Raw genomic sequence first — 17079 nt, 5'->3', positions numbered from 1 at the left:
ATGGAGGGGCTACATTCCCCCCCCCCCTCCCACTTGGGGGGGGGGGGGGGATGGTTAGCTGCTTGTGCCTCCCCAGCCACTGACCTCACCGCACGCCACTGCTAAGAACTGGTTAAGCATTACCACTAGTGGCCTAATCACAACCAGCACCAAACACTGCACAAACACATCTAACATCACATATACTCTGGCACAGTGTGTTTCATCCTGGCTGGTAATCCGCCTGTATAATAAATATATCTAACATTCCATTGCACTGCACATTGGGGGTAATTCCAAGTTGATCGCAGCAGGAATTTTGTTAGCAGTTGGGCAAAACCATGTGCACTGCAGGGGGGACAGATGTAACATGTGCAGAGAGAGAGAGATTTGGATGTGGTGAGTTCAATCTGCAATCTAAATTGCAGTGTAAAAATAAAGCATCCAGTATTTATCCTGCACAGAAACAAAATAACCCACCCAAATCTAACTCTCTCTGCACATGTTATATCTGCCTCCCCTGCAGTGCACATGATTTTGCCCAATTGCTAACAAAGTTCCTGCTGCGATCAACTCAGAATTACCCCCATTGCTAGGATAATCTGCTAATAAAATGTACATTACTCACATTAATAAAAGAGAGAAAGGATTTATCTATGTGGAGGTTTCCTATGTTTTTGGCCCTAATGTAACACCAGGATTGGGAAATAATACATTTATTATACTGATAGTCACTGCTCCAGTTTGCAGGATGCTTTGCTGAATTTTGTTATTTATTTTACAAAAATAAATATTTACTCCCAGCAGGACAGTTACTATATAAGGTCACACAACGACTTCTACACACAACTGGCAGGAGAGAATGTTTCCCTGGAAAACTCCTCCTCTGATATTTCACAATGTGTTAATATCCACACGTTATAAAAGCCGCATGTTGTACAACAATTCCAATATCAGAGGAGGAAAGTCTGCCAGAGGCACTGCCAGCATGGGGAATCTGTGGCTTCCAATTGTTCTGCTACTAGGGCTGAAGATTGACGCAGGTGAGTTGTTTTTCTAAAGGGCATATTTGTTATGCAGCACTTTACTGATCCGCCTCGCCTTCAGGGCGTCCAGACACTGGATTTACAGGGTCAATAATATTAACTACAAAACCAGGCATGTTTTTTTTTATATTTAATATAATTGTTCCAATAAACCTAATAGTAAAAAACAACAAAGAAAATAGACAGACAGACAGACAGACAGACAGACAGATAGATAGATAGATAGATAGATAGATAGATAGATAGATAGATAGATAGATAGACTTGATTTTCATTGACTCACTTACATCAGGCATGGTTCCCAAAGATTGGGGAAAAACGCAGGCGTTCCCAAGTGTTTTCAGGAAAGGTGTCTGACGTCAGCTCTGGCCCCGATCAGACTGTTCTTATCGCACTGGAGGAGTAATGGGCCTACACATTCGGCGACCCGCCGTCAAGCTGCCCGACGGCCGATACGGGAGGGAGGTGACGGAGGGAGTGACGTTTCTTCACTCCCCCCGTCACTTGGCTCCATAGCATTGCAAACTAATATGGACGAGATTGTCCATATTGGCTTGCATGCATAAGCGACCCGGCACTAATGATGAAGGGGCGCGGGGACGCGCATCGTTCTTCGTTGGTGCCTACACACTGAATGATATGAACGAGTTCTCATTCATTAATGAATGAGAACGTTCATATCATTCAGTTATATCGCCTATAAGTCCTGGGCTGCGCACAGACTGCACACACTGGATTTTTGCAGCTCAGCATACACATGAGATCGCACACTTGCATGGGGCGAATTTACACTCCCCTTGGACGGCGACTATCTGAATGCAGGACAGCAAAGTTAGCAGCCCAGCGATCAGGTGTAAGAGACTGAACACAATATAGATTCACAGAGCAGCAGGTTTGCTTAATATCATACAACTCCAGATACTTCCGTACCCCCACTAGACTTTGGGGGTCATTCCGAGTTGATCGCTCGCTAGCAGTTTTTAGCAGCCGTGCAAACGCATTGTCACCACCCACCAGGGAGTGTATTTTTGCTTTGCAGAAGTGCGAACTATTGTGCAGCAGAGTGCATGCAAAATCTTTTTGTGCAAAACAAGACCAGCCCTGTAGTTACTTTTCGTGTGCGTTGATTCTAACGATGGAGGGACGGCTTTTGACGTCACACACTCGCCCAGCGTTCGCTCAGCCTGCGTTTTTCTAAGCACTCCCTGAAAACGGTCAGTTGCCACCCAGAAATGCCCACTTCATGTCAATCTTCCTGCGTTTGGCCGTGCGACTGGAATCTTCGTTAGACCCTGGGTAAACCCACGATGCTCATTGTATCCGTATGGCGTGCCTGAGCATTGCGGTGCATACACATGCGCAGAAATGCCAATTTTTAGCCTGATTGCTGCGCTGCGAACAGCGGCAGCTAGCAATCAACTCGGAATGACCCCCTTAGCACATAGTCACATCATAGCATGTCTACATTTTATCACACAGCTGTACACATTTCTCCTGCAGCTTAACATTCCTGTAATCTCCCTCCACACTGCTATACAGGGCATTGGATCCTGTAGTACAGTGTTTCCCAACCTCGGTCCTCAAGTTTCCCCAACAGTTCGTGTTTTCCAGGTCACCAAGCAGTTGAACAAGTGTATTCATTACTCACTGACACATTTTAAAAAACCCACAGGTGGAGCAAATGATTTCACTTGCAATCCCTTGAGTAGACCTGGAAAATATGAACTGCTCGGGGGTACTTAAGGTCCGCGGTTGGAAACCACTGCTGTAGTATATGAAAATAACATTCTCACCCCTATGCCATCACCAATAGCCACGTCTGTTACCCAAATGTTGTTATAAGTATACCTGGGTGTGGTTTGATAGATAGACAGTGTCTAGTTAGGCAATCAATAGATAGACACCATATCTTAGACCAGAGGTTCCCAAACTGTGTGCCGTGGCTCCTTGGGGTGCCTCGGGACACGTGCAGGGGTGCCCTGGTTTGGTGGTCCAGGACCAATTAAAACTATTCATGGTCAATATAAATAAGAATTTACTCACCGGTAATTCTATTTCTCGTAGTCCGTAGTGGATGCTGGGTACTCCGTAAGGACCATGGGGTATAGACGGGCTCCGCAGGAGACTGGGCACTCTAAAAGAAAGATTAGGTACTATCTAGTGTGCACTGGCTCCTCCCTCTATGCCCCTCCTCCAGACCTCAGTTAGGGAAACTGTGCCCGGAAGAGCTGACATTACTAGGAAAGGATTTGGAATCCAGGGTAAGACTCATACCAGCCACACCAATCACACCGTACAACTTGTGATAACTATACCCAGTTAACAGTATGAACAATAACTGAGCCTCATTCAAAGATGGCTCATAACAATAACCCTTTAGTTAAGCAATAACTATATACATGTATTGCAGAGAGTCCGCACTTGGGACGGGCTCCCAGCATCCACTACGGACTACGAGAAATAGAATTGCCGGTGAGTAAATTCTTATTTTCTCTGACGTCCTAGTGGATGCTGGGTACTCCGTAAGTACCATGGGGATTATACCAAAGCTCCCAAACGGGCGGGAGAGTGCGGATGACTCTGAGGCACCGAATGAGCAAACTCAAGGTCCTCCTCAGCCAGGGTACCGAACTTGTAGAATTTTGCAAAAGTGTTTGAACCCGATCAAGTAGCAGCTCGGCAAAGTTGTAAAGCCGAGACCCCTCGGGCAGCCGCCCAAGAAGAGCCCACCTTCCTCGTGGAATGGGCTTTCACTGATTTAGGATGCGGCAGTCCAGCCGCAGAATGTGCAAGTTGAATCGTGCTACAGATTCAACGAGCAATAGTCTGCTTTGAAGCAGGAGCACCCAGTTTGTTGGGTGCATACAGGATAAATAGCAAGTCAGTTTTTCTGCCCCAGCCATCCTGGAAACATAGATTTTCAGGGCCCGGACTACATCCAGCAACTTGGAATGCTCCAAGTCCCGAGTAGCCGCAGGCACCCCAATAGGTTGGTTCAAATGAAACGCTGATACCACCTTAGGAAGGAATTGAGGACGAGTCCTCAATTCTGCCCTGTCCATATGGAAAATCAGATATGGGCTTTTACACGACAAAGCCGCCAATTCTGACACCCGCCTGGCCGAAGCCAAGGCCAACAGCATGACCACCTTCCACGTGAGATATTTTAACTCCACGGTCTTAAGTGGCTCAAACCAATGTGATTTTAGGAAATCCAACACAACGTTGAGATCCCAAGGTGCCACTGGTGGCACAAAAGGGGGATGAATACGCAGCACTCCCTTAACAAACGTCTGAACTTCAGGCAGTGAAGCCAGTTCTCTTTGAAAGAAAATAGACAAGGCCGAATTCTGGACTTTTATGGATCCCAATTTTAGGCCCATAGTCACACCTGACTGTAGGAAGTGCAGAAAACGACCCAGCTGAAATTCCTCTGTTGGGGCCTTCCTGGCCTCACACCAAGCAACATATTTTCGCCATATGCGGTGATAATGTTTTGCTGTCACATCCTTCCTAGCTTCTATCAGCGTAGGAATGACTTCATCTGGAATGCCTTTTTCCATTACGATCTGGCGTTCAACCGCCATGCCGTCAAACGCAGCCGCGGTAAGTCTTGGAACAGACAGGGCCCCTGCAGCAGCAGGTCCTGTCGGAGCGGCAGAGGCCATGGGTCCTCTGAGATCATTTCTTGTAGTTCTGGGTACCAAGTTCTTCTTGGCCAATCCGGAGCAAAGAATATTGTTCTCCCTCCTCCTTTTATTACAATTCTCAGCCCTTGGGTATGAGAGGAAGAGGAGGGAATACCTAGACCGACTGGAACACCCACGGTGTTACTAGTGCGACCACAGCTATCGCCTGAGGGTCCCTTGACCTGGCGTAAAACCTTTTTTTTAGCTTTTTTATTGAGGTGAGACGCCATAAAGTCCACCTGAGGCAGTTCCCATCAATTTGCAAACTGCGTGAAGACTTCCTGATGAAGTCCCCACTCTCCCGGGTGGAGGTCGCTCCCGGAATGAACACTGCTGACAGTGCGCTTATTTGATTCTCCGCCCAGCAAAGAATTCTGGTGGCTTCTACCCTCCCCACCCTGCTCCTTGTGCCGCCTTGGCGGTTTACATGAGCCCCTCCGGTCTGACTGGATCAGAACCGGTTGGTCGCGAAGTAGGATCTCCGCTTGACTTAGGGCGTTGTATATGGCCCAATAGTTCCAGGATATTGATGTGAAGGCAAGTCTGTTGACTTGACCACAAACCTTGGAAATTTCTTCCCTGTGTAACTGCCCCCCACCCTCGGAGGCTTGCATCCGTGGTAACCAGGACCCAGTCGAGAAGGTGAGCACTCCACCACAGGAGAGACACCCTGGCCCTAGGGGATAGGGTGATTAACCGATGCATCTGAAGATGTGATCTGGACCACTTGTCTAGTAAGTCCCATTGGAAGGTCCTCGCATGGAACCTGCCGAAGGGGATGGCCTCGTATGATGCCACCATCCTTCCCAGGACTCGAGTGCAGTGATGCACTGACACCTGTTTTGGTTTTCAATAGATTCCTGACCAGTGTCATGAGCTCCTGAGCTCTCTCTATCGGGAGATAAATCCTTTTCTGGTCTGTGTCTAGGATCATGCCTAGGCGAGGCAGATGAGCTGTAGGAACCAACTGCGACTTCGGAATATATAGAATCCAGTCGTGTTGCCGTTTCACTTCCAGAGAAAGTGATACGCTGTCCAGCAACTGCTCTCTTGATCTCGTTTTTATGAGGAGATCATCCAAGTATGTGATAATAGTGACACCTTGCTTCCGCAGGAGCACCATCATATCCGCCAATACCTTGGTGAAATTGGTAATGACAATCCCGTACCGCAATTCTGAGGTACGCCTGATGAGGTGGATAAATGGGGACCTGAAGGTATGCATCCCTTATGTCCCGATTCACGATAAAGTCTCCCCCTTTTCAGGCTTGCAATGACCGCTCTTAGCGATTCCATCTTGAACTTGAACCTTTTCAGGTATGTGTTCAGGGATTTTAATTAAATATGGGGCTAACCGAACCGTCTGGTTTCGGGATTACAACATGGTCGAATAATAACACCCTCTTGTTTAAGGAGGGGACCCTTGACCACCACCTGTTGAAGATACAATTTGTGAATTGCAGTTAACACTGGCTCCCTCTCTTGGGGGGAAGCCCGCCGGGCCATCGGTGAGGATGCATCTTCTCACAGTCCAGCCTGTAATCCTGTGACACAATTTCTATTGCCCAGTGATCTAACAGGGAGTGAACCCACTTGTGGCTGAACTTACGAAGGCGTGTCCCCACTGGGCCTAGCTCCACCTGTGGAGCCCCAGCGACATGCGGTGGATTTTTGTAGAGCCCGGGAGGACTTCTGTTCCTGGGGACTAGCTGTGTTGTACAGCTTATTTTCCTCTGCCCCCGGCTCTGACAAGGAAGAATGCACCTCAGACTTTCTTGTTTCTTTATTCGAAAGCTGCATTTAATAATGTCGCGCTTTCCTAGGCTGTGCAGGAATATAGGGCAAACTAGCAGAATTACCCACTATAGCTGTGGAGACCAGGCCTGAGAACCTTTCTCCACTCAATCCTCAGCCTTCCATATGCCTCTTAAGTCGGCATCATCTGTCCAATGTATATTCTACAGGACACGTCAAGCAGAAATCGACATAGCTTTGACTCTAGGACCCAGTATACTCATGTCCCTTTGGGCATGCTTTATAATTATATCTATCACTTAAGACAGCATCTTAATATATTTATATGCATACTAGGGTCTCAATCTCTGCTGATAAGGTACCTGTCCACGCTGCCACAGCGCTATAAATCCATGCCGACACAATCGCCGGTCTGGGTAGTCTAATATAATGTGCACACTATCTGCAGGATCCCTGAGAATAGCTAGTGCAAACAGGACACCCAAGGGGAAGATTCTCAACACATCCTGGCCCTAGTGGGAAAAGGATACAACCTGAGAATTCTCTTGTGGGAAGCTGCCGTCTCTTGTCTGGAGATTCCCGCTCTTTTTCCTCATGAGAGGAGGGAAATTTACCTCAGCATTCTTCCCCTTAACATGTGTACTCTCGTGTCAGGGACAGATGAGTCATCAATGATATGCAAATCATATTTTATTCCAATAATCATATATTGAATATTTTTTTAGCCCTCTTGGCTGTATTTGCATTATCATAGTCGACAGTGGAGTTAAACTCCGTGTCGATACCAATGTTTGTCAATTTGGATAGTGAGCATAGAGAGACTCTGAAGGTCTCTGTGACATAGGGACAGACCAGGGTAGATTTCCTTTCTGTTCCCTAACCTTTTGTGCAATAAGTTTACCTCAGCACTTACACATATCCAAACAGGTGTCAGCGTTGTCGACTGAGACACCCTCCCACACACATATCCGCTCTATCACCTCCTTAGAGGAGCCTTTTACCTCAGACATGTCGACATACGCGTACCGACACACCACACACACAGGGGATGCTCTTGAAGACAGTTCCCCCACAAGGCCCTTTGGAGAGACAGAGAGAGAGTATGCCAGCACACACCCCAGCGCTATATAACCCAGGGATTACACTCTAACTCAGTGTTTACCCAGTAGCTGCTGTATATACAATTTTTGCACCTAAATTTATGTGCCCCCCCCTCTCTTTCCACCCTTTGTGTACCAGGATACTGCAGGGGAGAGCCTGGGGAGCTTCCTTCCAGCGGAGCTGTGAAGAAAAAATGGTGCCGGTGTGCTGAGGAAGAAGGCCCGGCCCCCTCAGCGGCGGGCTTCTGTCCTTTTATGTAGTTTAATGGCGGGGGTTTTTACACATATACAGTGCTAGACTGTATTATGTGTGTTTTTATTGCCAAAAGGAAATCTAATTGCTGCCCAGGGCGCCCCCCACCAGCGCCCTGCACCCACCAGTGACCGGAGCGTGTGGTGTGCTGTGGGAGCAATGGCGCACAGCTGCAGTGCTGTGCGCTACCTTATTGAAGACCGGAGTCTTCAGCCGCCGATTTTCTCCTGGTTCTTCCGTCTTCTGGCTCTGCAAGGGGGACGGCGGCGCGGCTCTGGGACCGGACGACCGAGGCTGGGCCTGTGTTCGATCCCTCTGGAGCTAATGGTGTCCAGTAGCCTTAGAAGCCCAAGCTAGCTGCAAGCAGGTAGGTTCGCTTCTCTCCCCTCAGTCCCACGAAGCAGTGAGTCTGTTGCCAGCAGATCTCACTGAAAATAAAAAACCTAACAAATACTTTCTTTCTAGGAAGCTCAGGAGAGCCCCTAGAGTGCATCCAGCTCTGGCCGGGCACAGATACTAACTGAGGTCTGGAGGAGGGGCATAGAGGGAGGAGCCAGTGCACACCAGATAGTACCTAATCTTTCTTTTAGAGTGCCCAGTCTCCTGCGGAGCCCGTCTATACCCCATGGTCCTTACGGAGTACCCAGCATCCACTAGGCCGTCAGAGAAATAGGCAAAACCAGTGCTGGTGGCTGCCAGTCATAAAATATGTTTCCAAACAGAAGCAAATCTTGTCCCTCACCATACAACTGACCCTAAGGATGACATATCAACGCGATCTACTTAATGTAATATTTCTTTCTAAATTTCTCAATAAGAAATTTTTGGCCTAGGGGTGCCGTGAAAAAAATTCTGATATTCTAGGGCGCCGTGATTCAAAAAAGTTTGGAAACCACTGTCTTAGACAATAGGTCAACAGGGTCAGAAGGTCGACATGAAAAAGACAGTACAAAAGGTCGACAGGCTCAAAAGGGCGACAAAAAACGGGTCGTCATCCTGTTTGTAAGCAACGTTTTGGTTTATTTCCAACCGCCTGCCTGACGACCTGTTCATTTTAAATGTTAAGATCGAGAGTGCCACTTGCCCTGGAAACTATACAACGTACGTGAGTACCTAAGAAGGCACCGGGCCATTTGTAATCTCTTCATTTCCTGTGGAGTGCCGAGTATCTGCATACACTATAATACACTCATATATATATATATATATACACTCAAGACAACCACTCCATCTGCTCAGGTGGTGCCCCTCAAATGATATATATAATCCAGTCCAAAAAGGCAGGCACTCCGAGACTGTGTTAAATGCAAAATTTCTTTTGTATTGAGATATACATCAAATGTTTTCGGAGCCTCAGCCCCGTCCTCAGGACAATACAAATTCTAGAATTTGTATTGTCCTGAGGACGGGGCTGAGGCTCCGAAAACATTTGATGTATATCTCAATACAAAAGAAATTTTGCATTTAACACAGTCTTGGAGTGCCTGCCTTTTTGGACTGTATATATATATATATATATATATATATATATATATATATATATCTATCTGAGGGGGCGCACAGAGATCTCACAGCATCAGGCCCCAAGGTTTCTGTTGCCGGCCCTGTAGATAGAAAGATAGATAGATAGATAGATAGATAGATAGATAGATAGATAGATAGATAGACAGATAATGTGGGAAAGATTTATCATAGCTTAATGAGAGGTTTAGGGGCTTGTTTATCAAACAAGTTATAACTATTTAAAGCTTGTTGTGTTTGATAAATGGTGCTCAGCACCTAAAGGCCAGTACTCACTGGCCGCTGCGGGAGAGATATGTACTGAGCGAACCGCTCAGCACACATCTCTCCCGGCGCTCAGCACAGCGCGATCTGTGCTGAGCGTGCGGGGGGAGACGGGGGGGGCCGCTCACTTCACCCAGCGGGTGAAGTGAGCGACCCGCTAGATTGGCCTGCATGCAGGCCAATCTAGCAGCAGCGATAGCGATGCGCGGGGCTGCGCATCGCTATCGCTGAGGGGGCTACACACGGAGCGATCGTGCTTAAAATCTAAGCAATCTAGTCAGATTGCTTAGATTTTAAGCAGCGATCGCTCCGTGAGTACCCCTCTTAAGTGTCATTTTTCAAACACATGAGCTGATTGGATAGAGCACTATTTATCATATGCAATGTGTTTTAAATAGCTAAAACTCGTTTGATAAATGGGCCCCATAGTATCAATCAATCAATCAATCAATCAATCAATCAATCAATCAATCAGCTCCTTCTTGTAATGTTACAGGCTGTGTTTGAAAAGTGACACTAGCCGATTGGCACTTTGGGGATAATTCAGACCTGATCACTGGGCTGCTAACTTTGCTGTCCTGCGATCAGAGAGTCGCCGCCTCCAGGGGGAGTGTAAATTCGCCGTGCAAGTGTGCGATCCCATGTGTACGCCGAGCTGCAAAAATCCACTATGTGCAGTCTCTGCGCAGCCCAGGACTTACTCCTACAGTGCGATAGTATCAGGCTTATCGGGTCCGGAGCTGATGTCAGACACCCTCCCTGAAAAAACTTGGACACGCCTACGTTTTCCCTGACACTCCCAGTAAACAATCAGTTACCACCCACAAACATCCTCTTCCTGTCAATCACCTTGCGAACGCTCGTGCAATCAGAAGTTTCGCACCATCATGTCGCTGACCGGCGATGCCCTTTGTTGTTGTCCAATGCGTGTACGCATTGTGGTGCAAACTCATGCGCAGTTATGACCTGATCGCCCGCTGAGTGAAAATGCACAGCAGCGATCGGGTCTGAATCCCCCTCTTTATCTCTATTCATTTTATCTCACTCCAAGTTTTTATAAATCTCCCCGATGAGATAGATAGATAGATAGATAGATAGATAGATAGATAGATAGATAGATAGATAGATAGATAGATAGATAGATAGATAGATAGATAGATAGATAATAGATATTTTCTACAGATAGGTGACAGTCTCAGTTATCCAGGTCTTGCTGGCAGCGCTATTGAACAGCTTAATCCCAATTTGTAATATGAAGCAGTTTTATTTCTCTAGTAATAACTGTAGATTTATTCGTTAATGTAACTTTATTTTCTGTATTTTAGGTCATTCTTTAAGATTTCACAGAAGGCGGTCTTCCCGGTATAGGTAAGAAAATCCTCTTTTTAGACCAAGCCCTACAAGCATGGAAGTTTCTGAGAAATTGTGGTTTACAATTCAATGATCATTTTATGTTTTAACCATGTTGTCCGGTGCTTTTTCCTTGAAGTCTCATATACTGTTAAGCTGGCCACATACTAGACAACATTTTAAATGAATTTGCAGCTACCGACCGATCATCATGACAATTTCTTAAAATCGTCCCGTGTGTACATACTACATCGTTAGCGATGCGCGCTCCTGCGGGTCACTAGCGGCATCCCCCGTCGTCTCTAAGGGGTCTATTTACTAAGCCTTGGATGGAGATAAAGTCGCTGGAGATAAAGTACCAGCCAATCAGCACCTAACTGCCACACCACAGGCTGTGTTTAAAAAATGACGGTTAGGAGCTGATTGGCTGGTACTTTATCTCCATCCACTTTATCTCCATCCAAGGCTTAGTAAATAGACCCCTGTATGTAGCTCAATCTGGGGATGTCGCTAGCAATGCTATGCTTATGGCCCCGCTCGCATGGCCCCGTCACTTTGTTGCTGCCGGCATCGGCAAGCGTGTATGCAGTTGCCAATGCCGGCACCTGTCGCTAGGTACAAATTATCATCTAATGTGTACCCAGCATTACAAACAGTGGGGCAGATGTATTAAGCTGGAGAAGGCATAAGGAAGTGATAAACCAGTGATATGTGCAAGGTGATAAAGGCACCAGCCAATCAGCTCCCATATGTAAATGAACAGTTACAAGCTGATTGGTTGGTGCATTATCACCTTGCACTTATCACTGGTTTATCACTTCCTTATGCCTTCTCCAGGTTAATGCATCTATCCCAGTAGGTGCTATACAACCAAGCTATGCAGGTAGAGCGGAGGAGATTTGTCCTGTTTCAGAGTGCGTCTGTCTCAGTGTGCGGCTGTCTCAGTGTGCGGCAGTCTCAGAGTGCGTCTGTCTCAGTGTGCGACTGTCTCAGTGTGTGGCTGTGTCAGAATGTGGCTGTTTCAGGGTGTGATTGTCTCAGAGTGTAACTCCCAGAGTGCAACTGTCTCAGAGTGATATTGTCTCAGAATAGTAACAAGGTAACATTAGTAACATAGTTAATGAGGTTGAAAAGAGGCAAAATGCCCATCGGGTTCAACCTGTATTCTGTATTAAGCTGAGCTCACTACCATGTCCCTGCTGAAGTAAAATTTTTAGGATTAATTAACAACTATAATTCATGTACCTCCCAGTTTATCAATGTATTTTTTTTTTTAAAATGCTATAACCTTGGATATATTTTTTAGTTAGAAATGTATCCAATTAAATGTATTTAACGAGTCCGCTATTACCACCTCCTCGGGCAGGGAGTTCCAAATCTTTATTGCCCTAACTGTGAAGAACCCTTTCCTACGTTGTGTGAGGAATTTTTTCTCCTCTAGCCTCAGCGAGTGCCCACGGGTCCTATAGAGTTTTTTTTAATGAACATATCCCTTGATAACTCCTTGTATTGTCCCTTTACATATTTGAAGATATTAATAATGTCTCCTCTTAGATGTCTCTTTTCTAGAGTATACATATTCAACCTAGTAAGTCTTTCTTTGTAATCCAGTGCCTCTAGCCCTTTAATCAATTTAGTAGCTCACCTTTGAACTCTTTCGATTTCCCAGATATCTTTTTTATAATGTGGTGCCCAAAACTGAACACAATATTCCAGGTGCGGATGTACCAATGATATGTACAGCGGCAGGATTACACTCTCGTCCATTGCTTCAATTCCCCGTTTTATGCATGCTAGCACCTTACTTGCACTTTGACATTGTGAACTGTTATTAAGCTTATTATCTACGAGTACCCCCAAGTCTTTTTCCACTAATGTTACCCCTAGATTTTCCCCATTTAATGTGTAGGATGCTAGTTTATTCTTTGTCCAAAAATGCATAACTTTGCATTTTTCTATATTAAACCTCATTCTCCATTTAGATGCCCAAATTTCTAGTTTAAATAAGTAATTCTGTAGAGACTCCACATCGATTCCTGAATTAATTACCCTACATAATTTAGTATCATCAGCAAAGATTGACACGGTGCTTTCCAGGCCTGTTCCTAGGTCATTAATAAATATATTGAACAATAGAGGCCCTAGTACGGACCCTTGTGGTATTCCGCTGACTGCTGTTGCTCAGCTGGAGAACATCCCATTGACCACTACTCGGTATTCCCTGTTATCCAGCCAATTACTTATCCATGTACAAATAGTTTTTCATAGGCCAAGCTCCATTAATTTGACAATCAGTCTCCTGTGTGGCACTGTACTGGAGGCTTTTACAAAATCTAAATAGACCACATCCACCGCTTTCCCCTGGTCAAGATTGTCGCTCACTTCCTTTTAGAAACTAATTAACTTAGTTTGGCATGATCTCTTCCTCACAAACCCATGCTGGTTTATGCTAATAATTTTAGCAGTCTGCAGCTAATCCTCTATGCTATCTCTTAAAATTCCTTCCAATATTTTCCCCAATATATATGTCAAACTAACTGGTCTGTAGTTACCAGGATTATTTTTACTTCCCTTTTTAAATAATAGCACTACCTCCGCTATACGCCAGTCTTTTGGTACCATGCCTGATTAAATTGAACTATAGAAGATCAAGTATAGAGGTCTTGCTAGTTGTGACTTAAGCTCCATAAGAAGAACCCTCGGATGAAGTCCATCTGGGCCCGGTGATTTATCAATCTTAATTTTGCTTAGTCTCTCCCAGACTACATCCTCACTTAAGCAAGTATCTAGCCACGTGTCATTATCGTCACTGTCATTATGGACTACTCCCACCATCTGCTCTTCTCTGGTGAACACTGATGAAAAAAATTTGTTCAGTATTTCTGCTTTTATTTTGTCATCATTAATCAAGACTCCCAATTCATCTTTTATTGGACCTACATTCTCCTTTTTTAACCTTTTACTGTTTATGTATTTAAAAAACTTTTTAGGATTCGTTTACTTTCTATAGCGATTTGCTTTTCGTTATCTATTTTAGCTGCTCTTATTACTTTTTGGCATCTATTATTGCATTCTTTGTAGTACTAGAATGACTCCACCGTTCCATTAGATTTAAATGCTTTGAAAGCACGCCTCTTTGTAACCATTTCTTCCTTGACCTTCTTATTAAGCCAGATCGGTTTGAGTTTGATACTCCTGCATTTATTGGCCATGGGAATGAATTTGCGAATGTTGCTATAAAGCCACCCTTTTAAAGCCTCTTCCATTTCCGTAGTATTCTTACCATGAAACAAAACTTCCCAGTCAATGTCGTTTAGTGCACGTCTCAGCATACTAAAGTTAGTTTTTCTAAAGTTAAATGTTTTGATTGATCCCTTATAGCTATGTTTCTTGAAACTGGATGTCCCCTAATCCCTCAGCTTTTTCAATTTGCTGCAAGAGTTGTTCTTCCTCTTGTATGCTAACATCTGGCTGTTTGTAGAACGTGCCTATGACAATTTTTTTAGCATCAGTACCCCCACTTGAGATTTCATAGCGACTCCATATTATCTCCTGTCCCTTCATAAATAACCTCCTTTAAGTACGGTTTTAGAGATGGTTTTACATAAAGACATACACCTCCACCCCTTTTGTTAGCTCTGTCCCTCCTGAAAAGAGGATATCCCTCCAAGTTTGCAACCCAGTCGTGAGAGTCGTCCAACCATGTTTCCGTTATACCTATAATATCATACTAATCCTTCAATGCAAGTAATCCCATATCCCCCATTTTACCTGATAGGCTTCATGCGTTTGCAAGCATACATTTTAGTGTACTATTTCCCTTGTCCGTTTGTTTTTTTAATGGTATACTATCGTTATTTATTAATGCCTTCCTGTACTTACTCTTACCGACAGTTATTTTCCTCCCTTCCTCTCCACCCTCATCATACTTAATACAGCCCTCCTTACTAATTTCTCTGATCGATTCATCAAGTCTTACAAAATCCCCCCCCCCCCCCGACATAAGTGTTTTCCCTTGTGATAAGGACATCATTTTCTTTATGCCGTAGTGCTGATCCACAGTCGTCGTTAGTTAACGTCTTGGCAATACCTTTGATACTACCCTTGTTAGAACCCATGTTAATAACCTTACCGGCTGCTCTTTTCCTCCCCCCTACTCCACCCCCTTTTAGTTTGCTACCTCCATCCTTACTATTCTCAGTGCATGACCCATAGATTCTAGCTAAGCCCTCCCCCCAGGCTCCTAGTTTAAAAACTCCTCCAACCTTGTGACCATCCTTCCCCCCAGCACCGCAGCCCCTCCTCATTCAGGTGCAATCCATCGGGACAAAAAAGATGGCGCCTGACTGAGAAGTCCGCCCAGTGTTCCAGGAACACAAACCCCTCTTTCCTACACCAGTCTCCAGTGCCGTAACTAGGCATTTTAGCGCTATGTGCAAGAAATGACATTGGCGCCCCCTCCGTGTAAGACAGGGGCAGTGCCCGCCATAGGCGCGCAAAAAATATATAGGGGCATGGCTTTATGGGGAAGGGGCGTGGCCACAAAATAATAGCAATTCATACTATGATGCACAGTAGTCTCCATTATTCAAATTACGCTGCACAGTAGCGCCACTGCACCAGGTAGAGCCCCTTTTATACATTACAGCAGACAGCATCCCCCTTTTTACACATTACAGCAGACAGTCCCCCTTTTTACACATTACAGCAGACAGCGTCCCCCTTTTTACACATTACAGCAGACAGTCCCCCTTTTTACACATTACGGCAGACAGCGTCCCCCTTTTTACACATTGCGGCACCCAGTCCCCCTTTTTACACATTGCGGCAGCCAGTCCCCCTTTTTACACATTGCGGCAGCCACAGTCCCCCTTTTTACACATTGCGGCAGCCCCAGTCCCCCTTTTTACACACTGCGGCAGCCAGTCCCCTTTTCACACATTGGGCAGCCAGTCCCCCTTTTTACACATTGCGGCAGCCACAGTCCCCCTTTTTACACATTGCGGCAGCCCCAGTCCCCCTTTTTACACATTGCGGCAGCCCCAGTCCCCCTTTTTACAAATTACAGCAGACAGTCCCCCTTTTTACACATTACGGCAGACAGCGTCCCCCTTTTTACACATTGCGGCAGCCAGTCCCCCTTTTTACACATTGCGGCAGCCAGTCCCCTTTTCACACATTGCAGCAGCCAGTCCCCCTTTTTACACATTGCGGCAGCCACAGTCCCCCTTTTTACACATTGCGGCAGCCCCAGTCCCCCTTTTTACACACTGCGGCAGCCAGTCCCCTTTTCACACATTGGGCAGCCAGTCCCCCTTTTTACACATTGCGGCAGCCACAGTCCCCCTTTTTACACATTGCGGCAGCCCCAGTCCCCCTTTTTACACATTGCGGCAGCCCCAGTCCCCCTTTTTACACATTGCGGCAGCCCCAGTCCCCCTTTTTACACATTGCGGCAGCCCCAGTCCCCCTTTTTACACATTGCGGCAGCCAGTCCCCTTTTTACACATTGCGGCAGCCCCAGTCCCCCTTTTTACACATTGCGGCAGGCAGTCCCCCTTTTTACACATTGCGGCAGGCAGTCCCCCATTTTACACATGGCGGCAGCCAGTCCCTCTTTTTACACATTATGGCAGACGGTGTCCCCCTGAGAGAGAGAGAGAGAGAGAGAGAGAGAGAGAAAGAGAGATATACTTACCATCTCCCCGCTGGCAGTCAGACTCCTCGTGCAGCTCCCTCTGTGCAGGGCAGGCATCGGACAAGGAGGAGGAGGGAGGGGGACTGGAGCCGCAGCAGCGCTATTTCATTGGTAGTAAGCGCCGCTGCAGCATCCCCCCCTCCTTCCGTATTGGCTGCCCGGCGCTGCTGTGGATGCTGGGATGAAGGAACCGCATCCCAGCATCCACAGCAGCGCAGGGCAGCCAATACGGAAGGAGAGGGGGATGCTGCAGCGGCGCTTACTACCAATGAAATAGCGCTGCTGCGGTTCCCTGCTCCCCCTCCCTCCTCCTCCTTGTCCGCTGCCCGGCGCTGCTCTCTTCTCCCTCCACAGCACGGCGGCGCACGGCGCACACAGCAGAGGCGGCATGTAATGAGTCAATTTGACTCATTACATGCCGCTG

The 17079-nt window shown here is 46.3% G+C and overlaps 1 protein-coding gene across 2 annotated transcripts in view; it reads left to right on the top strand.

The window, feature by feature from the left end:
• The first annotated feature begins 867 nt into the window (after positions 1-867).
• The window catches only part of LOC134958390 (uncharacterized), a 308066-nt gene continuing 291854 nt past the window's right edge, over positions 868-17079 (top strand). The window contains exons 1-2 of one of the 2 annotated variants that reach the window (XM_063940954.1): positions 868-1022; positions 10933-10975. In XM_063940954.1, coding sequence (XP_063797024.1) covers positions 911-1022; positions 10933-10975 — 155 coding nt within the window. In that variant the 5' untranslated portion in view covers positions 868-910. The remainder of the gene's footprint in view (positions 1023-10932; positions 10976-17079) is intronic. The other variant, XM_063940953.1, reaches the window with a different exon arrangement.

The sequence above is a fragment of the Pseudophryne corroboree genome, chromosome 9, assembly GCF_028390025.1.
Source record: "Pseudophryne corroboree isolate aPseCor3 chromosome 9, aPseCor3.hap2, whole genome shotgun sequence".
NCBI classification, from domain to species: Eukaryota; Metazoa; Chordata; class Amphibia; order Anura; family Myobatrachidae; genus Pseudophryne; species Pseudophryne corroboree.
The sequence above is the reverse complement of the archived record's forward strand: the minus strand, read 5'-3'. Positions and strand labels throughout refer to the sequence as shown.